Source organism: Clinocottus analis, unplaced genomic scaffold (assembly GCF_023055335.1).
Source record: "Clinocottus analis isolate CAN_PGR_092001 unplaced genomic scaffold, fCliAna1.0.p SCAF_5, whole genome shotgun sequence".
NCBI lineage: Eukaryota > Metazoa > Chordata > Actinopteri > Perciformes > Cottidae > Clinocottus > Clinocottus analis.
Genome location: NW_027176207.1, coordinates 22,040,539 through 22,057,395, shown reverse-complemented (window position 1 = coordinate 22,057,395; position 16,857 = coordinate 22,040,539). Strand labels below are relative to the sequence as shown.

At 47.3% G+C, this 16,857-nt stretch overlaps 1 protein-coding gene across 1 annotated transcript in view; it reads left to right on the top strand.

Annotated features, from left to right (window-relative positions):
* The window catches only part of sptbn5 (spectrin, beta, non-erythrocytic 5), a 38,946-nt gene extending 23,015 nt beyond the window's left edge, over positions 1-15,931 (top strand). The window contains exons 46-79 of the mRNA XM_068600186.1: positions 86-241; positions 338-529; positions 993-1,088; positions 1,191-1,312; positions 1,423-1,537; positions 1,683-1,796; positions 1,898-2,019; positions 2,110-2,272; positions 2,371-2,559; positions 3,018-3,095; positions 3,185-3,357; positions 3,511-3,601; positions 3,684-3,830; positions 3,920-4,057; positions 4,491-4,658; positions 4,742-4,830; positions 5,267-5,453; positions 5,549-5,617; positions 5,711-5,854; positions 6,375-6,571; positions 6,719-6,923; positions 7,008-7,187; positions 7,283-7,450; positions 8,843-9,060; positions 9,723-9,915; positions 10,544-10,720; positions 10,820-10,927; positions 11,014-11,913; positions 12,015-12,083; positions 12,406-12,489; positions 12,651-12,742; positions 12,859-12,975; positions 14,612-14,796; positions 14,882-15,931. Coding sequence (XP_068456287.1) covers positions 86-241; positions 338-529; positions 993-1,088; positions 1,191-1,312; positions 1,423-1,537; positions 1,683-1,796; positions 1,898-2,019; positions 2,110-2,272; positions 2,371-2,559; positions 3,018-3,095; positions 3,185-3,357; positions 3,511-3,601; positions 3,684-3,830; positions 3,920-4,057; positions 4,491-4,658; positions 4,742-4,830; positions 5,267-5,453; positions 5,549-5,617; positions 5,711-5,854; positions 6,375-6,571; positions 6,719-6,923; positions 7,008-7,187; positions 7,283-7,450; positions 8,843-9,060; positions 9,723-9,915; positions 10,544-10,720; positions 10,820-10,927; positions 11,014-11,913; positions 12,015-12,083; positions 12,406-12,489; positions 12,651-12,742; positions 12,859-12,975; positions 14,612-14,796; positions 14,882-15,024 — 5,589 coding nt within the window. The 3' untranslated portion in view covers positions 15,025-15,931. The remainder of the gene's footprint in view (positions 1-85; positions 242-337; positions 530-992; positions 1,089-1,190; positions 1,313-1,422; positions 1,538-1,682; positions 1,797-1,897; positions 2,020-2,109; positions 2,273-2,370; positions 2,560-3,017; positions 3,096-3,184; positions 3,358-3,510; positions 3,602-3,683; positions 3,831-3,919; positions 4,058-4,490; positions 4,659-4,741; positions 4,831-5,266; positions 5,454-5,548; positions 5,618-5,710; positions 5,855-6,374; positions 6,572-6,718; positions 6,924-7,007; positions 7,188-7,282; positions 7,451-8,842; positions 9,061-9,722; positions 9,916-10,543; positions 10,721-10,819; positions 10,928-11,013; positions 11,914-12,014; positions 12,084-12,405; positions 12,490-12,650; positions 12,743-12,858; positions 12,976-14,611; positions 14,797-14,881) is intronic.
* The last annotated feature ends 926 nt before the right edge of the window (positions 15,932-16,857 follow it).

Genomic DNA, 16,857 nt, shown 5'->3' with positions numbered 1-16,857 from the left:
GTCAGATGTAGAAACTCTTTGCATCTTTGTCTCCTCTCTGAGACGATGTTGGTGTTGACGGTCTCTGTCCTCTCCTCCTCCTCAGGCGGAGGAGTGGGTGTCTGAGCGGATGCAGAAGATGGCGGAGGACGGTAAAGCCGACCTCAGCGACCTGCAGGCCAAGATGAAGCTGCTGCAGAAGCACCAGGTGTTTGAGGCGGAGATCCTGGCTCACGGGGAGATCATCGGCTCGGTGCTGCTGGTGAGTCCAGACGCTTCTCACGGAGAGAGAATATCTTTGACTTCTCTGGCTGCTTGGAAACCTCCGAACACGTTGCTTTCTCTTGTGTGTGCGCAGGCCGGCCAGGAGCTGGTCTCCCTGAGACACCAGAGGTCCAAGGAGGTGAAGAGGAGGGCGGCCGCGCTGCAGCTGCACTGGGACGAGCTGAAGAAGGCCCTGGCCTCCCGGGGGAAAGCTCTGGAAGACAACAGGGACTTCCTGGAGTTCCTGCAGAAGGTCCAGGAGGTGGAGGCCTGGATCCGACACAAGGTGGCGTGTGTGTGTATGTGTGTGTGTGTGCGTATATGTGTGTGTGTGTGTGTGTGTGTGTGTTTACAATGTGTATTTATAGTGCATTCAGAGTGTGTTTTTATTGTATATTCAGAGTGTTTTTATAGTGTTTCAGAGTGTTTTTTTAGTGTATTTATAGTGTATTCAGAGTGTGTTTTTTATAGTGTATTCAGAGTGTTTTTATAGTGTATTCAGAGTGTTTTTTATAGTGTATTCAGAGTGTTTTTTATAGTGTATTCAAAGTGTTTTTTTAGTGTATTCAGACTGTTTAAAATGTGTATTTAGTGTCTTATCAGTGTTTTTACAAAGTCTTTAGTGTATTTATAGTGTGTGTACAATGTTTAAAATGTGTGTATACATTGTGTGTGGTTACATTGTGTCTTCAGTATATTTTAAGAGTATTTTCAGTGTATAAAGTTCACCTCTGACCTCTGTGTTGCAGGAGGTGATGGTGAACGTTGGAGATGTCGGGAAAGATTATGAACACGGAGTTCAGCTGCTGAAGAAACTCGGCGAGTTCAGGGGAACTGGAGACGGGGTGAGAATGTGCAGAACCTTACTCTTTAATAAGTGCGTCTAAAATTGAATTTTAACGGCATTGAAGATGTGAATACACTGACTGGAGGATTTGCGTCTGCAGGACGTGACGGTGGACGACGCCCACATCACAGCCATCAACAGACTGGCCGCCCGACTGGAGAAGAGGCAGAGCGCCGAGGAACTGGCGACGGTCCGCCGGAGGAAACAGCAGCTCAACGACAGGTGAGCCCGGCAGAACAAAGGTAGAGAGGGGTTAGTACAGAGAACATTCAGGCGAGGACTCAATGACCCCAATGGGCCCAATGAGACAAAAAAATCTTGTCTCTTCTCAGGTGGAGCAAGTTTCACGGAGATCTGAACAATTACAAGAGGAAGCTGGAGGGGGCGCTGCTGCTCCACGGCCTCATCCGAGAGCTGGAGGAGGTCAGAGACCGAGCCAACGGGAAGGTCAGTCGCGTGAAGCCGCCCTTTGACCCTCTGAAGCTGTTTCCAGGACGTCCCCAAAAGTGATGGGTGTCGTGGCTCTGAGGGTTGAAACCACACGTCCGATCCTCCGACCCAACGCTGAAAAGTCCGTCCTGTGTCTCTGCAGATGCTGCTGCTGCAGGGGCAGGACTGCGGCTTCGACGTGGACAGCGTGGAGAACCTGATCAGACGTCACGAGGAAACCGAGCGAGAGGCCGGAGTCATCCAGAAGAGGTCGAAGGTCAGCGGCGAGGCTGGTTTCAGCTTCTTACCAGAAGCCATCGGGTTAAGAAATCTAGACGTTAAGGCGGCTTCGTGCTCCCTCTCTCTCTCTCTCCTCAGGCTTTGGAGAAGGAGGCGTCGGAGCACCTGAAGGCGCCATCGGTGATGAGCGACAAGCTGAAGAGCAAACAGAAGGAGGTCCAGAAAGCTCTGCAGACTCTGGAAAAGGAGGTGAAAGTCAGGTGAGGTGCAAAATATATATTACTTTCCCGAATGTAATGATCCAGCCGGTTAGTGCGACGCAGACTCACGCGACGCGTCTGTTTGTTCAGGAAGGAGAAGCTGCAGGAGGCGCACCAGCTGCAGCTGTTCAAAGCCAACCAGCGCCTCCTGCTGGACTGGAGCCTCAAGCAGAGCAGCGAGATGGCAGAGAAAGGCCTCCCCAAAAGCAGGGCCGAGGCGGACCGGCTCATCCTGGAGCACCAGGACTGGAAGGTGAGCGCCGTCGGCCCGCTTTGGTACTGTGTGTGTGTGTGTGGTACTGTGGTGTACTTGTACTTTCCCGGGGTTTTAACGCAGTACATCCGATACAGACGGAGATCGACGCCCGCGCCGAGCGCATCGACTCCGTCCGGGACTTCGGTCAGGGTCTGATCCGGTCGGGCCACGGCTCCAAGACGGAGATCCAGAAGGCCCTGAAGCAGCTGGAGGAGGCCCGAACCGGGCTGGACCGATCCTGGAGGACCCGCAGCACCACGCTGGAGCAGGCCCGCACCCTGCAGGTGAGGGAAGACCGCAACACATGAGAGTATATTTCATTTAATTCTGTTTTTACAGGTAATTGTATTGCAGTTTCATGTTGGCTCCTTCACAATAAAAGTCAGTCTACGCTTTTATTATTAAATTATGTTACAGAAAAATAAATAAATAATAATAAATAAAATTTAAAATAAAAATAAATAAATAATAATAAATAAAATTTTAAATAAATAAATAATAATGAATAAAATTTAAAATAAAAATAAATAAATAATAATAAAATAACAAATTATAAATAAATAAATAATTTAAAAAAATCTAAAATGCTCATTGTATTCTAAGACAGTGAGCATTATTAAAACTTGTTAATGTATTTCATATTATATTTTTTGCTTCATTAAACCATGAATTAGACAAGTCGCTGTGTCTCTTCCTCATGGCGTCGCTCCGTCAGCTCATCAGCTGGTTCTTGTCTCTGCAGGTCTTCCTGGTCTCTGTAGAACAATGTGAGACCTGGTTCTCCAACAAGGAGGCCTTCCTCTCCAACCAGGACTCGGGGGTAAGAACCCTCATGTGACGGAGAACACAGCTACTCATTTAAGAACCACCAACTCAGCTTATCTTCCTCCTCCTCCTCTTCCTCCTCAGAGCTCAGTGACGGAGGTGGAGACTCTGCAGAGGAAGCAGGCTCAGTTTGAGGAGGCTCTGGAGGCTCAGGTGGACCAGCTGGACCAGGTGGAGAAACTGGTGCAGAAGATGATCCAACAGAAACACTACGACGCCGACAACATCGCGGTCAAGAGCAGAGCGCTCGCCGTCAGGTGACGAGAGGCGATGACATCATTACACCTCTGGATCTGTTTTCCTTAGAAACAGAGTTTAACTTAAGTCTGTGTGTGTGTGTGTGTGTGTGTGTGTGTGTGTGTGTGTGTGTGTGTGTGTGTGTGTGTGTGTGTGTGTGTGTGTGTGTGTAGGAGGAGTCAGCTGCAGCAGCAGAGCAGATCTCGTCACAAAGCCCTGGATGGATCACTGAAGCTGCAGCAGTTCTTATCCAGCAGCTACCAGGTACTGGACTCTACTGGACTCTACTGGACTCTACTGGACTAGTCTACTGTGTTAGTTGGTAAATGTGTGTGTGTGTCCTCAGGTGTGTGTGTGGCTGAACGAGCGTAACGCCGTGGCTCTGGATGAGAGCTGGAGGGAACCAACCAACCTTCAGGCCAAACTGCTGAAACATCAGAGCTTCGAGGTCGAGATCCTCGCTAACCGCTACAGAGTGGACACACTCACCGAGGTGAGCTCATCCAGTAGTGTATAATGTTATATAATATGTATAATATTTATATACTGTATATGACTGTGTGTGTGTGTGTGTGTGTGTAGGAAGCAGAGAAGCTGCTGTCTGAGTGTCCATCAGCGAAAGTGAAGGTTGGACTTCGTGTCAAAGAGCTGACGGACAGCTGGGACGCTCTGATCCACAACTGTAAGGAGAAGAAGACCAGACTGCAGCAGGCCTACCAGGTACACACACACACACACGCACACACTCACACACACACACACACACACACACACACGCACACTCACACACACACACATAGAAGGTAGGCGGGTCTTATTGAAAGTAGGCGTGTCTTATTAAAGATGGGCATGTCTTACTGAAGGTAGGCGTGTCTTATTGAAGGTAGGCGTGTCTTATTGAAGGTAGGCGTGTCTTATTGAAGGTGGGTGTGTCTTACTGAAGGTAGGCGTGTCTTATTGAAGGTAGGCGTGTCTTATTGAAGGTGGCCGTGTCTTATTAAAGGTAGGCCGGATCCTAAAGTAAACAAACCTCCTGTTTGAAACGCCTCGATTCATTCAGTCATGTTGAGATGAGCTGTGAAAAAACAAAACAAAGTGTGCAGACGAGACGCTGGCCAACCCCGACAGGCTCCGTGTGCGTTGCTGTGTTCAGGCGCTGCAGTTCCAGCGCTCGCTGGACGACATGGAGCAGTGCGTGGGCTCGGTGGAGCGAGAGCTGACCAACGAGGACTGCGGCAGCGACCTGCCGTCCGTCAACAGGCTGCTGAAGGCTCTGCAGAGCCTGGAGGAGGAGGTGGACGGACACCGGGACCGCATCCAGGTGCACGCCGCCGACCTGCCTGAGAGGACTCCTGAGGGGCCGCGTGCAGCCGGTTCATGCGTTTGTGTTTTATCACCTCGCAGCGTCTGGTGGAGACGGCAAAGAGCTTCAGCTCTCAGGGGAACTTCCTGGCCGAGGAGATCCAGACCAGAGTGGCTCACACCATCAACAGGTCTGAAGAGCAGTGGAGGAAGTATTCTGATGTGTAGAGTACAAAATACTATAGGTACCTCTCCAGTCAGAAGTACAACATATACCACTGAGGTGTAGTGGAGTAAAAACTACAATAGTTACCTCTGAGGTGTAGTACAGTAAAAAGTACAATATGTTCCTCTGAGGTGTACAACAGTTAAAAGTACAACATGTACTTTGTTGTTCAGTACTTTTCTTCTGATTGGACCAAATTCAAAGCTTATCTCTTATCTTAATGTTTTTGATCATTTTAGGAATTTTGGGCTAAAATCATAGATATTAAAAAGAAAAAAAAATAGTTTTCTGAATTTAAAATATAAGAAAATATAATGTAATTTTCTTTTTTGGTGCAAAATGTTCGACATTACCTTTTGTAAATCATTGAAGCTATTCTTTCTAACTTGGCCTCCGTTCAGGTACAACAGTCTGGCGGAGCCCCTGCAGAGTCGGAGGGAAACCCTGGAGGCCTGGCAGGTCCTGTTCCAGTTCTCCAGGGACCTGGAGGAGGAGGTGGCCTGGCTGAGCGACCGGCTGCCCTCCATCACCGCCGCAGACTGGGGGAGCTCGCTGAGCGCCACCCAGCAGCTGCTCCACAGACACCAGGTCTCCTTTAAACGGATTATTCTTTCCTGAAATTCCCACTTAAAAGCCCCTGAAACAAGCTACAGGTTCAACTTTTCCCGCTTTGCTTCCTCCAGGCTGTGACGCAGGAGATCTCAGGCCGCGCCCCATTGGTCCAGGCCGTCCAGGAGGCGGGGCATAGTCTGGTGAGGAGCCGTCATTCACCACTGAAAGTCTTCTGTCTGTGACGTAATGAAGGACACAATGAGTCACACTCTCTCTCTCTTCCTCCCTTTCAGGTCAGAGGTCGTCACTTTGCCTCTCACGACATCCGGGAGCGTCTGGAGGAGCTGAAGCGCCTCCACCAGGAGCTGCAGGTGGAGGCGGAGAGGAAGGGGAAGCTCCTGCAGGAGGCGCTCAGCATCCACAGCTTCCTCTCCGAGGTGAACGGCAACAGCGGAGCGTTCATTTGGGAGGTTTTTCCCGCCTCGTGGGGTCGATATCGATCGAGAACGGAAGAAGCTACGATGCCTACGGTGTCCTGATGACGGATTAATTTCACAGTTTAACCGTCAGAATGTTAAAAAAAAAAGTTTACTGACAAAAGTCGGCCTTTATTCAGTAAAATAATAGGAAATGTGTGAACAAAAAATCGTCAGCAACGTTGGTAAAGTTGAGACAAACGGCTGCGAAAAGGGAGCTGAACCACATGGAGTTACATTGTGATGCGTTCAGGCTCTGCTCAGTGAAAATGAGCACTGGCCGAAGGGAAATTATAACGTTCTCGTGATGCGTTATAACCAGCAGGAGGGGAGCTAGTAACGTTAGCAGCACCGCTAACGGAGAAACAGGTCACATGATGATGCGTTTAAATACCTTGATGATGTCATATCGTGGGCCCCCTGGTGAGTGAGTGTGTGTCTGTGTGTGTGTGTGTGTGTGTGTGTGTGTGTGTGTGTGCAGGTGTCTGAGCTGCAGCTGTGGTCGGAGGAGCAGCGGGCCGGTCTGGAGTCTCGGGACTGCGGGCGCAGCGAGGAGGCGACGGAGAACCTGCTGAGGAGGCTGGACTCTGTGGACGTGGAGCTGGAGAACCAGAGGAGGACGGTGGAGCGGCTGCAGGAGAGAGGAGCCTCGCTGCAGCACCTGGGACACCCCAACAGGTCCAGACCACTATGTTAAAACACTTGTATAAAACACCTGTTTAAACTGTTTCACACACCTTTAACTCAGCAGGAGCTCTGAGAAACAAGGCGTCTTAAACATGTAAATTAAAAAAAACTACGTCCACCTCTGTGTGTCCGTCTCAGCCACCTGGTGAGCGAGTCTCTCCCAGGTGTCCCCGAACGCTTTGAGGCTCTCCTCCGACTCTCCGCCGACCGCCGCGCCGCTCTGGACGACCAGCGGCGCCTCTACGTGTTCGAGAGGGAGGCCAAAGAACTACAAACATGGCTGACCTCCAAGAAGACCCTGGCGGAGTCCAAGGACTGCGGACAAGATCTGGAGGATGTGGAGGTGAGTCACACAGGTAACCTGAGAGGAAGATCAGTTCAAGGGAGTCCGTGTACATCTTCAAGCCTCCTCCTCTTCCTCCTGCAGGTCCTTCAGAAGAAGCTGGAGGTTCTGGTGTCCGAGGTGTCCGGTCTGGGGCGCAGCCGGCTGACCTCGGTGCAGCAGCTGGGCGGAGGCCTGCAGCAGGACCGCGACGCCCGGAGGAGGGACGACGCCCTCAGCGGTCTGTGGGACGACCTCAACGGCAGCATCAGGACCAGAGAACAGGTAACGTTAGCAGCACCGCTAACGGAGAGCTAGCAGAAAATCTCCATCATTAAATATGGATCCTCAATGATTGACAATCGGTATCGGGCCTCCAGAACCTGCAGTCGGCGAGAGAGGTGCATCAGTTCCATCACGACGTGGACGAGCTGAAGGGCTGGATGGCCGAGAAGGAGGCGGTGCTGGACGCTGAGGACCGGGACCAGGACCGGGACCAGGACCTGCACTCCATCCAGACTCTGCTGAGGCAGCACGAGGCGCTGGAGGTCTGCAGAGGGGCTTTTATTTTGACGGGGGGGGGATTCATTACCAAAACGCTTCATTTTAATTTAATGTTTGTCTTACTTTTTTTTGACATGACTTTTTTTGTCATGACTTTTTTTTGTCAAACTTTTTTTTTCATGACTTTTTTTGTCAAACTTTTTTTTGTCAAACTTTTTTTTTCATGACTTTTTTTTTGTCAAACTTTTTTTTGTCAAACTTTTTTTTTTCATGACTTTTTTTTGTCGAACTTTTTTTTGTCATACTTTTTTTTCTCATTACTTTTTTTTGACGACTTTTTTTGTCAAACTTTTTTTTGTCAAACTTTTTTTTTCATGACTTTTTTTTTGTCATACTTTTTTTTGTCATGACCTTTTTTTTCTTTTTTTTTCATGACTTTTTTTTGTCATACTTTTTTTTGTCATGACCTTTTTTTTCTTTTTTTGTCATGACTTTTTTTTGTCAAACTTTTTTTTGTCATACTTTTTTTTTCATGACTTTTTTTTGTCATGACCTTTTTTTTCTTTTTTTGACATGACTTTTTTTGTCAAACTTTTTTTTTCATGACTTTTTTTTGTCATGACCTTTTTTTTCTTTTTTTGACATGACTTTTTTTGTCAAACTTTTTTTTGTCAAACTTTTTTTTTCATGACTTTTTTTTTGTCATACTTTTTTTTGTCATGACCTTTTTTTTCTTTTTTTTTCATGACTTTTTTTTGTCATACTTTTTTTTGTCATGACCTTTTTTTTCTTTTTTTGTCATGACTTTTTTTTGTCAAACTTTTTTTTGTCATACTTTTTTTTTCATGACTTTTTTTTGTCATGACCTTTTTTTTCTTTTTTTGACATGACTTTTTTTTGTCATGACTTTTTGACAATTTTTTTTGTCAAACCTTTTTTTGTCAAACTTTTTTTTTCATGACTTTTTTTTGTCATACTTTTTTTGTCATGACCTTTTTTTTCTTTTTTTGTCATGACTTTTTTTGTCATGACTTTTATTTGTCAAACTTTTTTTGTCATGAGTTTTTTTTGTCGTACTTTTTTTTGACAAAAAAAAGTCATAATTATGCCAAAAAAAAGTCTTACGAGGTAAAAAGTCTAAATGATTAGATAGTAAGTGTGCATGCGCTGTCTTCACATGTCTCTTCATCCCCTCGCTGGTCTAAACACGCTAACTAATGACTTTTGTCTCATAATTATGACTTTTTTTTTATCGGGGCAGAAATGGGCTTCCATACGATTGATCTGCTTCTGAAACTGTGTGAAAAGAATAAAGGCGCAGAGATTGTAAATACTCGCATGAAGTACAAGTACCTCAGGCTGTACTGGAGTAACCCGTGTCCTCGTGTCCTCACGTCCTCGTGTCCTCACGTCCTTGTGTCCTTGTGTCCCGTCAGAGGGACCTGGTCCTGATCTCGGAGGAGGCCGGCAGGAGCCGAGAGGAGGGCCGGGCTCTGAGCCGCCGGCAGCCTGCGGTGCGGGCGGCGGTGAGCCGGAGGCTGGAGGAGCTGGAGGGCTGCTGGGCCGGCCTCCAGGACAAGGCCTCCCGGCGCCGGGCCAGGCTGGACCGGGTCCAGGACGTGCAGAAGTACTGGTCCCACTGGACCGAGCTCATGTAGGTGCTGCATAAAAAACACAAACACACAAAACGTCTGGATTCATGATGATATCTCTATAACTCATAGATATCACCATGAAACTTCTTTTTAATGTGATATGCGCAGGTTCAAAGATAGTTTCATGTAATATTAGTTTCAACATATTAGAGTCAGATGGTTTTACTTTATTGATCTCTTTGTTTCACAAAATACTGTCAAAAAACATTAAAAAAAAGTTTTTTAAATCTCTTTCTTTTTGTACTCAAAGTACTTTTTACATAAGAAATGGAACACAGTAGTAGTATTACTGCTTTTACAGCAGTAAAAGATGAGAGTACTTCTTCCAGAACTGGTCAAAAAACACTTCACACACAATACTTCATGTTTCCTTTAAACTTTTGATTATGTAAGTTGCTTTGTTTTAAAGCGTCAGCTAAGTGAAAGTAAAAAAAAACACTTTTTCATTTTTTATTCAACAATCGACAAGTACGCACATATTTTTTGTTCTTTGCATTTCCCCATCAAAATAAAAGCCCTCCGCAGACGTCCCCGTGTTTATTTACTGGATCCCCGTTAGCTGGCGCCTTAGCGGCCGCTAACATTCCCGTCGTGCAGCCGAGGACTAGGATGGAGGAAAGATCAGTTCAAGCAGAACGAAAGCGTCCGTCTTGCTCCTCAGGGCCTGGCTGAGGGAGACGCTGTCTCTGGTGCGAGGGGAGGCGGCGAGCGCGGAGGGAGGCGACCTGGAGCAGCTCCTGAAGAAGCACGAGGAGTACCGCGTCCAGATGGACCGGCAGCTCGGAAAATCACAGGCCGCCAAAGAGGAAGGGAGGCGGCTGGTGGAGGAGGGAGGAGACTTCATGTCCAAGGAGGTGAGGAGGATCACACGTTCACACGAGTGAAGGGTTCATACGCTCATGGGACACCTGGAAGTTTAAAATGGTTATTTCCAGGCCTGGAAAAATCCCCCAAAGTTCTGTAAAAAACCTGTAAGAGTTTCAAAATATCAGCAGCATACATACAGGCATCTATATAAATGTTTATTCTTTTAATCAAACTATTGTCTCTCATTCATTTGAGTCATTTAAGGTTTACTGTATGCTTTGAATCCTCATTGTTAGTTTAAATACTACATTTTATCACTTTCTACTGTCTACACACACATTTCACACAATGTTTGCTCATGGGCAATTGGTTTAAAGTCATGGAAATATGGTTTAAAGTCATTGAAATTTAGTTTAAAGTCATGGAAATATGGTTTAAAGTCATGGAAATTTTGTTTAAAGTCATGGAAATATGTTTTAAAGTCATGGAAATTTGGTCAAAAGTCATAAAAATGTGGTTGAAAGTCATACATTTTTTCTTAAAAGTCATGGAAATTTGGTTAAAATTCATGAAAAATTAGTTTTAAGTCATGGAAAAGTCGTGGAAATCCATTGGTCAAGAAGTGTATGAGCCCTGCGAGTACCGTCTCACCTGCCTCACCTCACCTGTCCTCAGGTGGAGGAGCGCGTGGCGGAGCTGGAGGAGCTGGAGGTGCGGGTGGAGAAGGTCTGGGAGGAGACCAGGCTCCGGTACGAGGAGGAGCTGGAGATCTCCCTCCTGCAGAGGGAGCTGGAGCAGGCGGAGCGCTGGCTGAGCTCCTACGAGAGCTCGCTGACGGCCGAGGACTTCGGGGTGAGGAGCGGCCAGAAGGGTCAAGAGGAAACAGGAAGTCGGGCTCCTGTGGTTGTATAGAAGTCTGTGCTTCATGTGTGGTTCTTCCTGGTCCTCCAGGACTCGGTGTTGGACGTGATGGAGCTCCTGAAGAGGCAGGAGGACCTGGAGGCCATGATCCAGGCCCAGAGCGACCGCTTCATCGCGCTGCAGAAAAAGAAGACGCAGGTAAAGTCCGTTATTAACTCTCAGGAGACGACGAGCGTCTTTTGTCTTTTGTCATTTGCTCTCTGATGTTTGTTTTTTTTCCTCAGAGGGAGAAGAGACTCAATGGAAGCTCTGACCTCCAGGACAGAAAACCTCCAGCCAGAGTTTTGTCTCTGAGGAGCAAACCGGCGGATCCAAAGACCGCCGCCGTCTCCTCCTCCTCCACCGTCTCCTCCTCGTCTTCCTCCACCGTCTCCTCCTCCTCTTCCTCCTCTAGAGACGTCGTCCATCGACTCAGCGGCGGCCGGAGGACGGACAGAGACCTCAGATCGCCCGTCGGGAAAAGCAGCGTCACGACCTCTACGAGCCCGACGCTCCACCTCCTCTCCAGGAGACACGTCGGTACCGGCAGGGAGAAATGGGAAGAGGAGGAGGAGGAGAAGGAGGAGAAGGAGGAGGAGGAGGAGGACGAGGAGGAGGAGGAGGAGGAGGACGAGGATGAGGAGGAGGAGGACGCCGACGCTCCTCCTGCTGCTAGCCCCGGCTCCAGCCCGACACTCGGCGCTCCCCTCAGAGCGTCGCCGGACTCCTCCTCTCCGGAGCGTCCTCCGTCTCCTCCTCCCTCATCCGCCTCGTCTTCCTCCCCTGAGAAAGAAGACCGGCGTCCCGAATCCAAACCTCCTCTGGCTCCAAAGCCCGGGATCTCCTCCCCACCCGCTGCGCCGCCTCACTCGGCTCCGCCCACTGAGCCGCCGGCGCCTCCTCATCTTCCTCCTCCTCCTCCTCCTCCTCCGGTCGCAGAAAGACCTTCTTCTCCCCCCGAATCTCCTCCGCCTGCAGCGAGGCCCGAGCTCCACGACGAGCCGGCTCCTCCACCTGACCCCGAGGCTGCTGCACCAATCACAGAGGAGGAGACGCCGTCAGCTGACCTCGCTCCTCCTGCGTCTCTGCAGAGAACCAGGAAGTTAGAGGACGTGGAGGAGGAAGACAACGACGTCCACAGAGAGGTAGAGTGTCTCTCTCTTCATCTCTCCATCTCTCCCTCTCTCTCTTGACCTCTCTAGTTACTTGAAGCTGATTGGTCGCCGCTCTCTGTGATTGTTGTCAGGTGACGTCCGAACAGCCAATCAGGATGGAGGGGACTCTGGAGATCAAACTGAAACAAGGAGGGAACAAGGTGAGAGCAACAAGTAGTACATCTAAAAACAGTAGTACTTTCTTAGAGTATAAGAAATGTAAACAACAACAAGAACAAACTATTACTTGAAACGATAACTTGAAACAAAGAAAGGTGGCAAAATAACAGTATAATTTTATATCTATAAAGTTTTACTGACAGGATAATTATGAGCCGTTAAACTTCTGTTTCACACGCTTAACGGGCTCTTTATTATCCTTCATTCACATTATTATCCTTCATTCACACTAAAAGCTCTGTGTCCGGCGTGTGATTGGCTGACGGGTGTGTCGCGTGTCGTGTGATTGGCTGCTGCTCGCAGGGTCTGGAGCACTGGGAGGAGGTGTTGGCCGTCCTGCAGGGAGAGACGCTCGGCCTGTTCAAGGACCGGGAGGCCGCCGACAAGGTACCGCCCACTCTTCATCTCTTCACCTTAAAGCAGAACATCGTCTTCATCATCATCGTTTCATTCAAGAGATTCTGAATCTTTATGGCGGCTCAACGTAGAGGAACCGCCCCCTTTTTTTTCATGACGTCATCGCTGAAGCGCAGTGTTGTGTTCCGCAGAAGTCCTCCAGGTGGCCGCCGGTCAGCGTGAGCGGAGCTACCTGCAGAGAGAGCGCCTCCTACAGGAGGAAGGAGAACACCTTCAGACTCATGTGAGAAGCTTTCACCTCCTCTGAGTTCACTCGACCTCAAGAGGCCCACATATAGATATACTTACATATATATGTGTGTGTGTGTGTGTGTGTGTGTGTGTGTGTGTGTCTGTCAGACTGGAGGACGGCAGTCAGTACCTGTTTTCAGCGTCCAGCCGAGAATTGCAGCTGCTTTGGGTGAAGAAGCTCCAAAACTGCTCTGAATCTACCAGCAGCGACTCCGACGACTCGGGGTAACCACACACACACACACACACACACACACACACAGACTCTCACACATACACACACACACTCACACACAGACTCAGCAGGGGTTTATATATTTTTCAAGATTCTGGCGTCACAATCCTTTAAGAAAGAGTTACGTAACTTTACAGGTGTGTATAAAACAAAGTCTTGCGCTGTTAGGAAGGAGTTTCCTTGTGTTAGGTGTTAGGAAGGAGTTTCAGTCAAAAACCTGTGTCGTTCGCTTCAAAAATGGAAAAATTAGGTATTTTATGCCAAAAGATGAATCAATGGGGCATGCTGGGACTTAAAATTGGCGTGTGGGGATTTTTGCGCACGGTTTCCAAAGTCTTTAAAATAGAGTTTGTCTCTGTTAGAGATGTCGTCACACCATCCACAGCTGTGCGGGAACTACTTTAAATACGTCCTGAAACCCCTCAGAATGACGTTTAATTAAATACCCGATCAAAGGAAAAGTACCTGACGGCCTCGGAGTGCGAGTGCTGAGGCGTGAGTCATCAATATTGTGTCCTGGCTGTCGGTTTGATTCCTGCTTTGATTGATTTTTTTACAGACTTTTTAGAAATGAGCGCGGACACAAAAGCGTTGCGTGACTCTTTTGGGTGGAGGTGGGAGGGGGGAGGGGGGTGGAGTCAAACCGGACGTCCGTCTGTCCGTCACTCAGCCGCTGAAAGCGTTTGATGGAGCTTCGGGGCTGAAGTGGTTTTCCTTCACACTGCGTGGAGGTAATTTGACTCTCGCGTCTCACCTGGTCCCGCTGGGCTCTGTGGGGCCGGCGGGCGGCGCTCAGGTGGGCGAGAGGCCAGAAGAGGAAGGAACCCGCCGCCCTTCATTTTAATGAGATACTTTGACAAGCTGAATTACATCCAGCGGGAAACACAATGGTGGAAAACACGCAGGACGCGGCCGCCGGTCCATTCAGCTGTCGTCTGGTGGAGTTTGCAGCGCGGAGACGAAACACATTCAGGGAACGGAGTCTGTGTTATGAGTTATGTTTATTTAACAGCTGTAGGGGAATAAAAAAAGCTTTTAGTGTTCTTAAATATTCTGTTCAGGGTTCCAAAAAAGCTGTTTACGTGGTTGAGAAAAATAAATAGTCCACTAATGTTCCTGTTCACATACAGCCCGGCTACTGAAGTGTGTTAGAGCTGCATTCTCTCTCCTGACCACCAGGGGGCGACTCCTCTGGTTGTATAGAAGTCTATGCTTCATGTGTTAAAGCTGCATTCTCTCTCCTGACCACCAGGGGCGACTCCTCTGGTTGTATAGAAGTCTATGCTTCATGTGTTAAAGCTGCATTCTCTCTCCTGACCACCAGGGGCGACTCCTCTGGTTGTATAGAAGTCTATGCTTCATGTGTTAAAGCTGCGTTCTCTCTCCTGGCCACCAGGGGGCGACTCCTCTGGTTGTATAGAAGTCTATAGTTCACGACCTAAGTAAACATTGTAAACATGAGTTTATGTCAAACAGACCATAAAGCAGGGGGGCGGGGCTACAAGGTGATTGACAGGTCGACACCAGTGCCGTGTAGAAGTATTGATTGTGGTTTCTTGTTACTTCGTGGCGTCGGTTGGGCCACGTTAGCTCTGGAGCTAAACCGTTAGCTTGTTTTCTGTTCAGGAAAGCGTCGTCGGTCAACGTGAGTTTGGAGAAGTTGGCCGAGGCTCCGGAGGATTCGGCCCCCGCCGGCAGAGCCGAGAGCCTGGAGAGGCAGTCGTCCACCGAGGGGCCGCCTCCTCCCAAACCCCCCCACACCTACTACAACAGGCACCGCTACCCCGGGGCTGGGGGGGCTCCGACCGCCGGTGAGACGACGCAGCACGCTAGCTTTATTAGTACGTTGTTCACTCACCAGTTCTCCGGTGAGCGTCTATGAAACTGTCATTTCAGGTGCTGAGGCCCCGCCCCCTTCAGGGGCTCCTCCTCCAACGCCCCGCCCCCAGGACCCTCCCACTGTGACCCCACAGCTACCAGAAGACAGCAGCAGCAAGTCCAGGAGGAACGTCTTCAGGAAGTTTTTTATTAAGAAGTGAAGCTTCACTGACCGGCGGCCATTTTCCTTTTATATCTGGGAGGCCAAATGGTGCATTCATCTTTTTTAAATAGCAACACATGAGTATAAAACGGATGAAAATAATGTCAACGACAAAGTGCTTTTTATTTAAGTGCCTCGCAGAAAATGTAGAACCGGTTCTTCCTGAGAACGCAGAACCTTCTATTGATCATTAGCTCATTTTATTATCATAAACTTTATTCCTAGAGAACTTATCAAAATAAAATACTCAAATTTAAATTATAAAATACTTGAAAATTACAACAAGAAAGTAAAATAAGTAAGGCGACTCCACTGGTTGTATAGAAGTCTATGCTTCATGTAATAAAGCTGCATTCTCTCTCCTGACCACCAGGGGGCGACTCCACTGGTTGTATAGAAGTCTATGCTTCATGTAATAAAGCTGCATTCTCTCTCCTGACCACCAGGGGGCGACTCCTCTGGTTGTATAGAAGTCTATGCTTCATGTGTTAAAGCTGCATTAAAATGTTTCCTGAAGCGTCAACAGAACTGAACTTTTTGGTTTCATGAAAACAAACTCTTTGTTTATTTATTAATGAGCAACGTATCCAAACATCTTCAGACTCCATTCAGCCCGATCAATAAGTCGATCAGGTAACGATGAAGAGTCCCAACGGGGGTTCAAACGACTTCATTTAGGATTTTGGGGGGAAATTAAAGCCGATTGAAGCGATTGAGCAAAAGTCATTGAGACGTTAATGAATCGTGAGCGTGTGACGTCGTCATTGATCAGGACGCTCTTCGTCATTATGTATTAACTGCTGATCGTTGTATTGATTACCGGAGCTCTGAGGAGGAAGAAGAAGAAAACTCATTAACTGGATTTAACTGCACTGAATGTTTTTGATTAAATATTTCCACGTTTCCTCGTTGACTTCCTGCTTTATTTGACTTCCTCTCAGAGATCTGAGCTTGTGGTGTCATCAATAACCCATCGGTTTATTGATACAATTATTTATATATGTGTATATATATATATATATAAATACATATATATAGATATATCTATATATATATATATAGGTATGTGTATATATATATATATATATGTATGTGTATATATATATATGTATGTATATGTATATATATGGGTATATATATATATGTATATATATATATGTGTATATATATATATATGTATATATATATTATTTTACAGTGTAGTCGTAGAACTTGCACTTTAACATAATATTTAACCATGCCGTGGTAATAGTAGTACTTGTACTTGTATTCTAATATAGTATTTAGTCTTGCAGTACTAGTAGTAGTAGTTCTCTATATCTCTATCATAGCATTTAACAGTGTCTTAGTACTACTATTACTCTAACATAGTATTTAACCGTGTAGTAGTACTTCTACTCTAACATAATATTTACCTATGTAGTAGTAGCAGTGGTAGTAGTACTATTTGTAATCTTACATAGTATTTAACCATGAAGTACTGGTACTCGAACATAGTATTCAAACTTGTATTAGTTGCATTAGTACTTGTACTTTAACATAGTATGCAACCGTGTAGTAGTAGCAGTAGTACTCCTACTTTAACAGCAGTAGTACTACTACTTTAAAACAGTAGTAGTCGTACTACTTTAAAACACTTCTCTGACTAGTAGTACTGTATCTAGTACTACTGTACATCCAGTTAACGTGTCGTTCCCGCCGCCGCCGCGCGGTGTCGCTGTCGGCGCACTAATCGGCCGCTCTCGGGTTTCTCCGGAGCTCCGCGTTCAGTCCGCGGGCTCCAGCCGGCAGATCGCCCGGTTCAGGAGTTTATTTTCCGGCTCGTCGACAT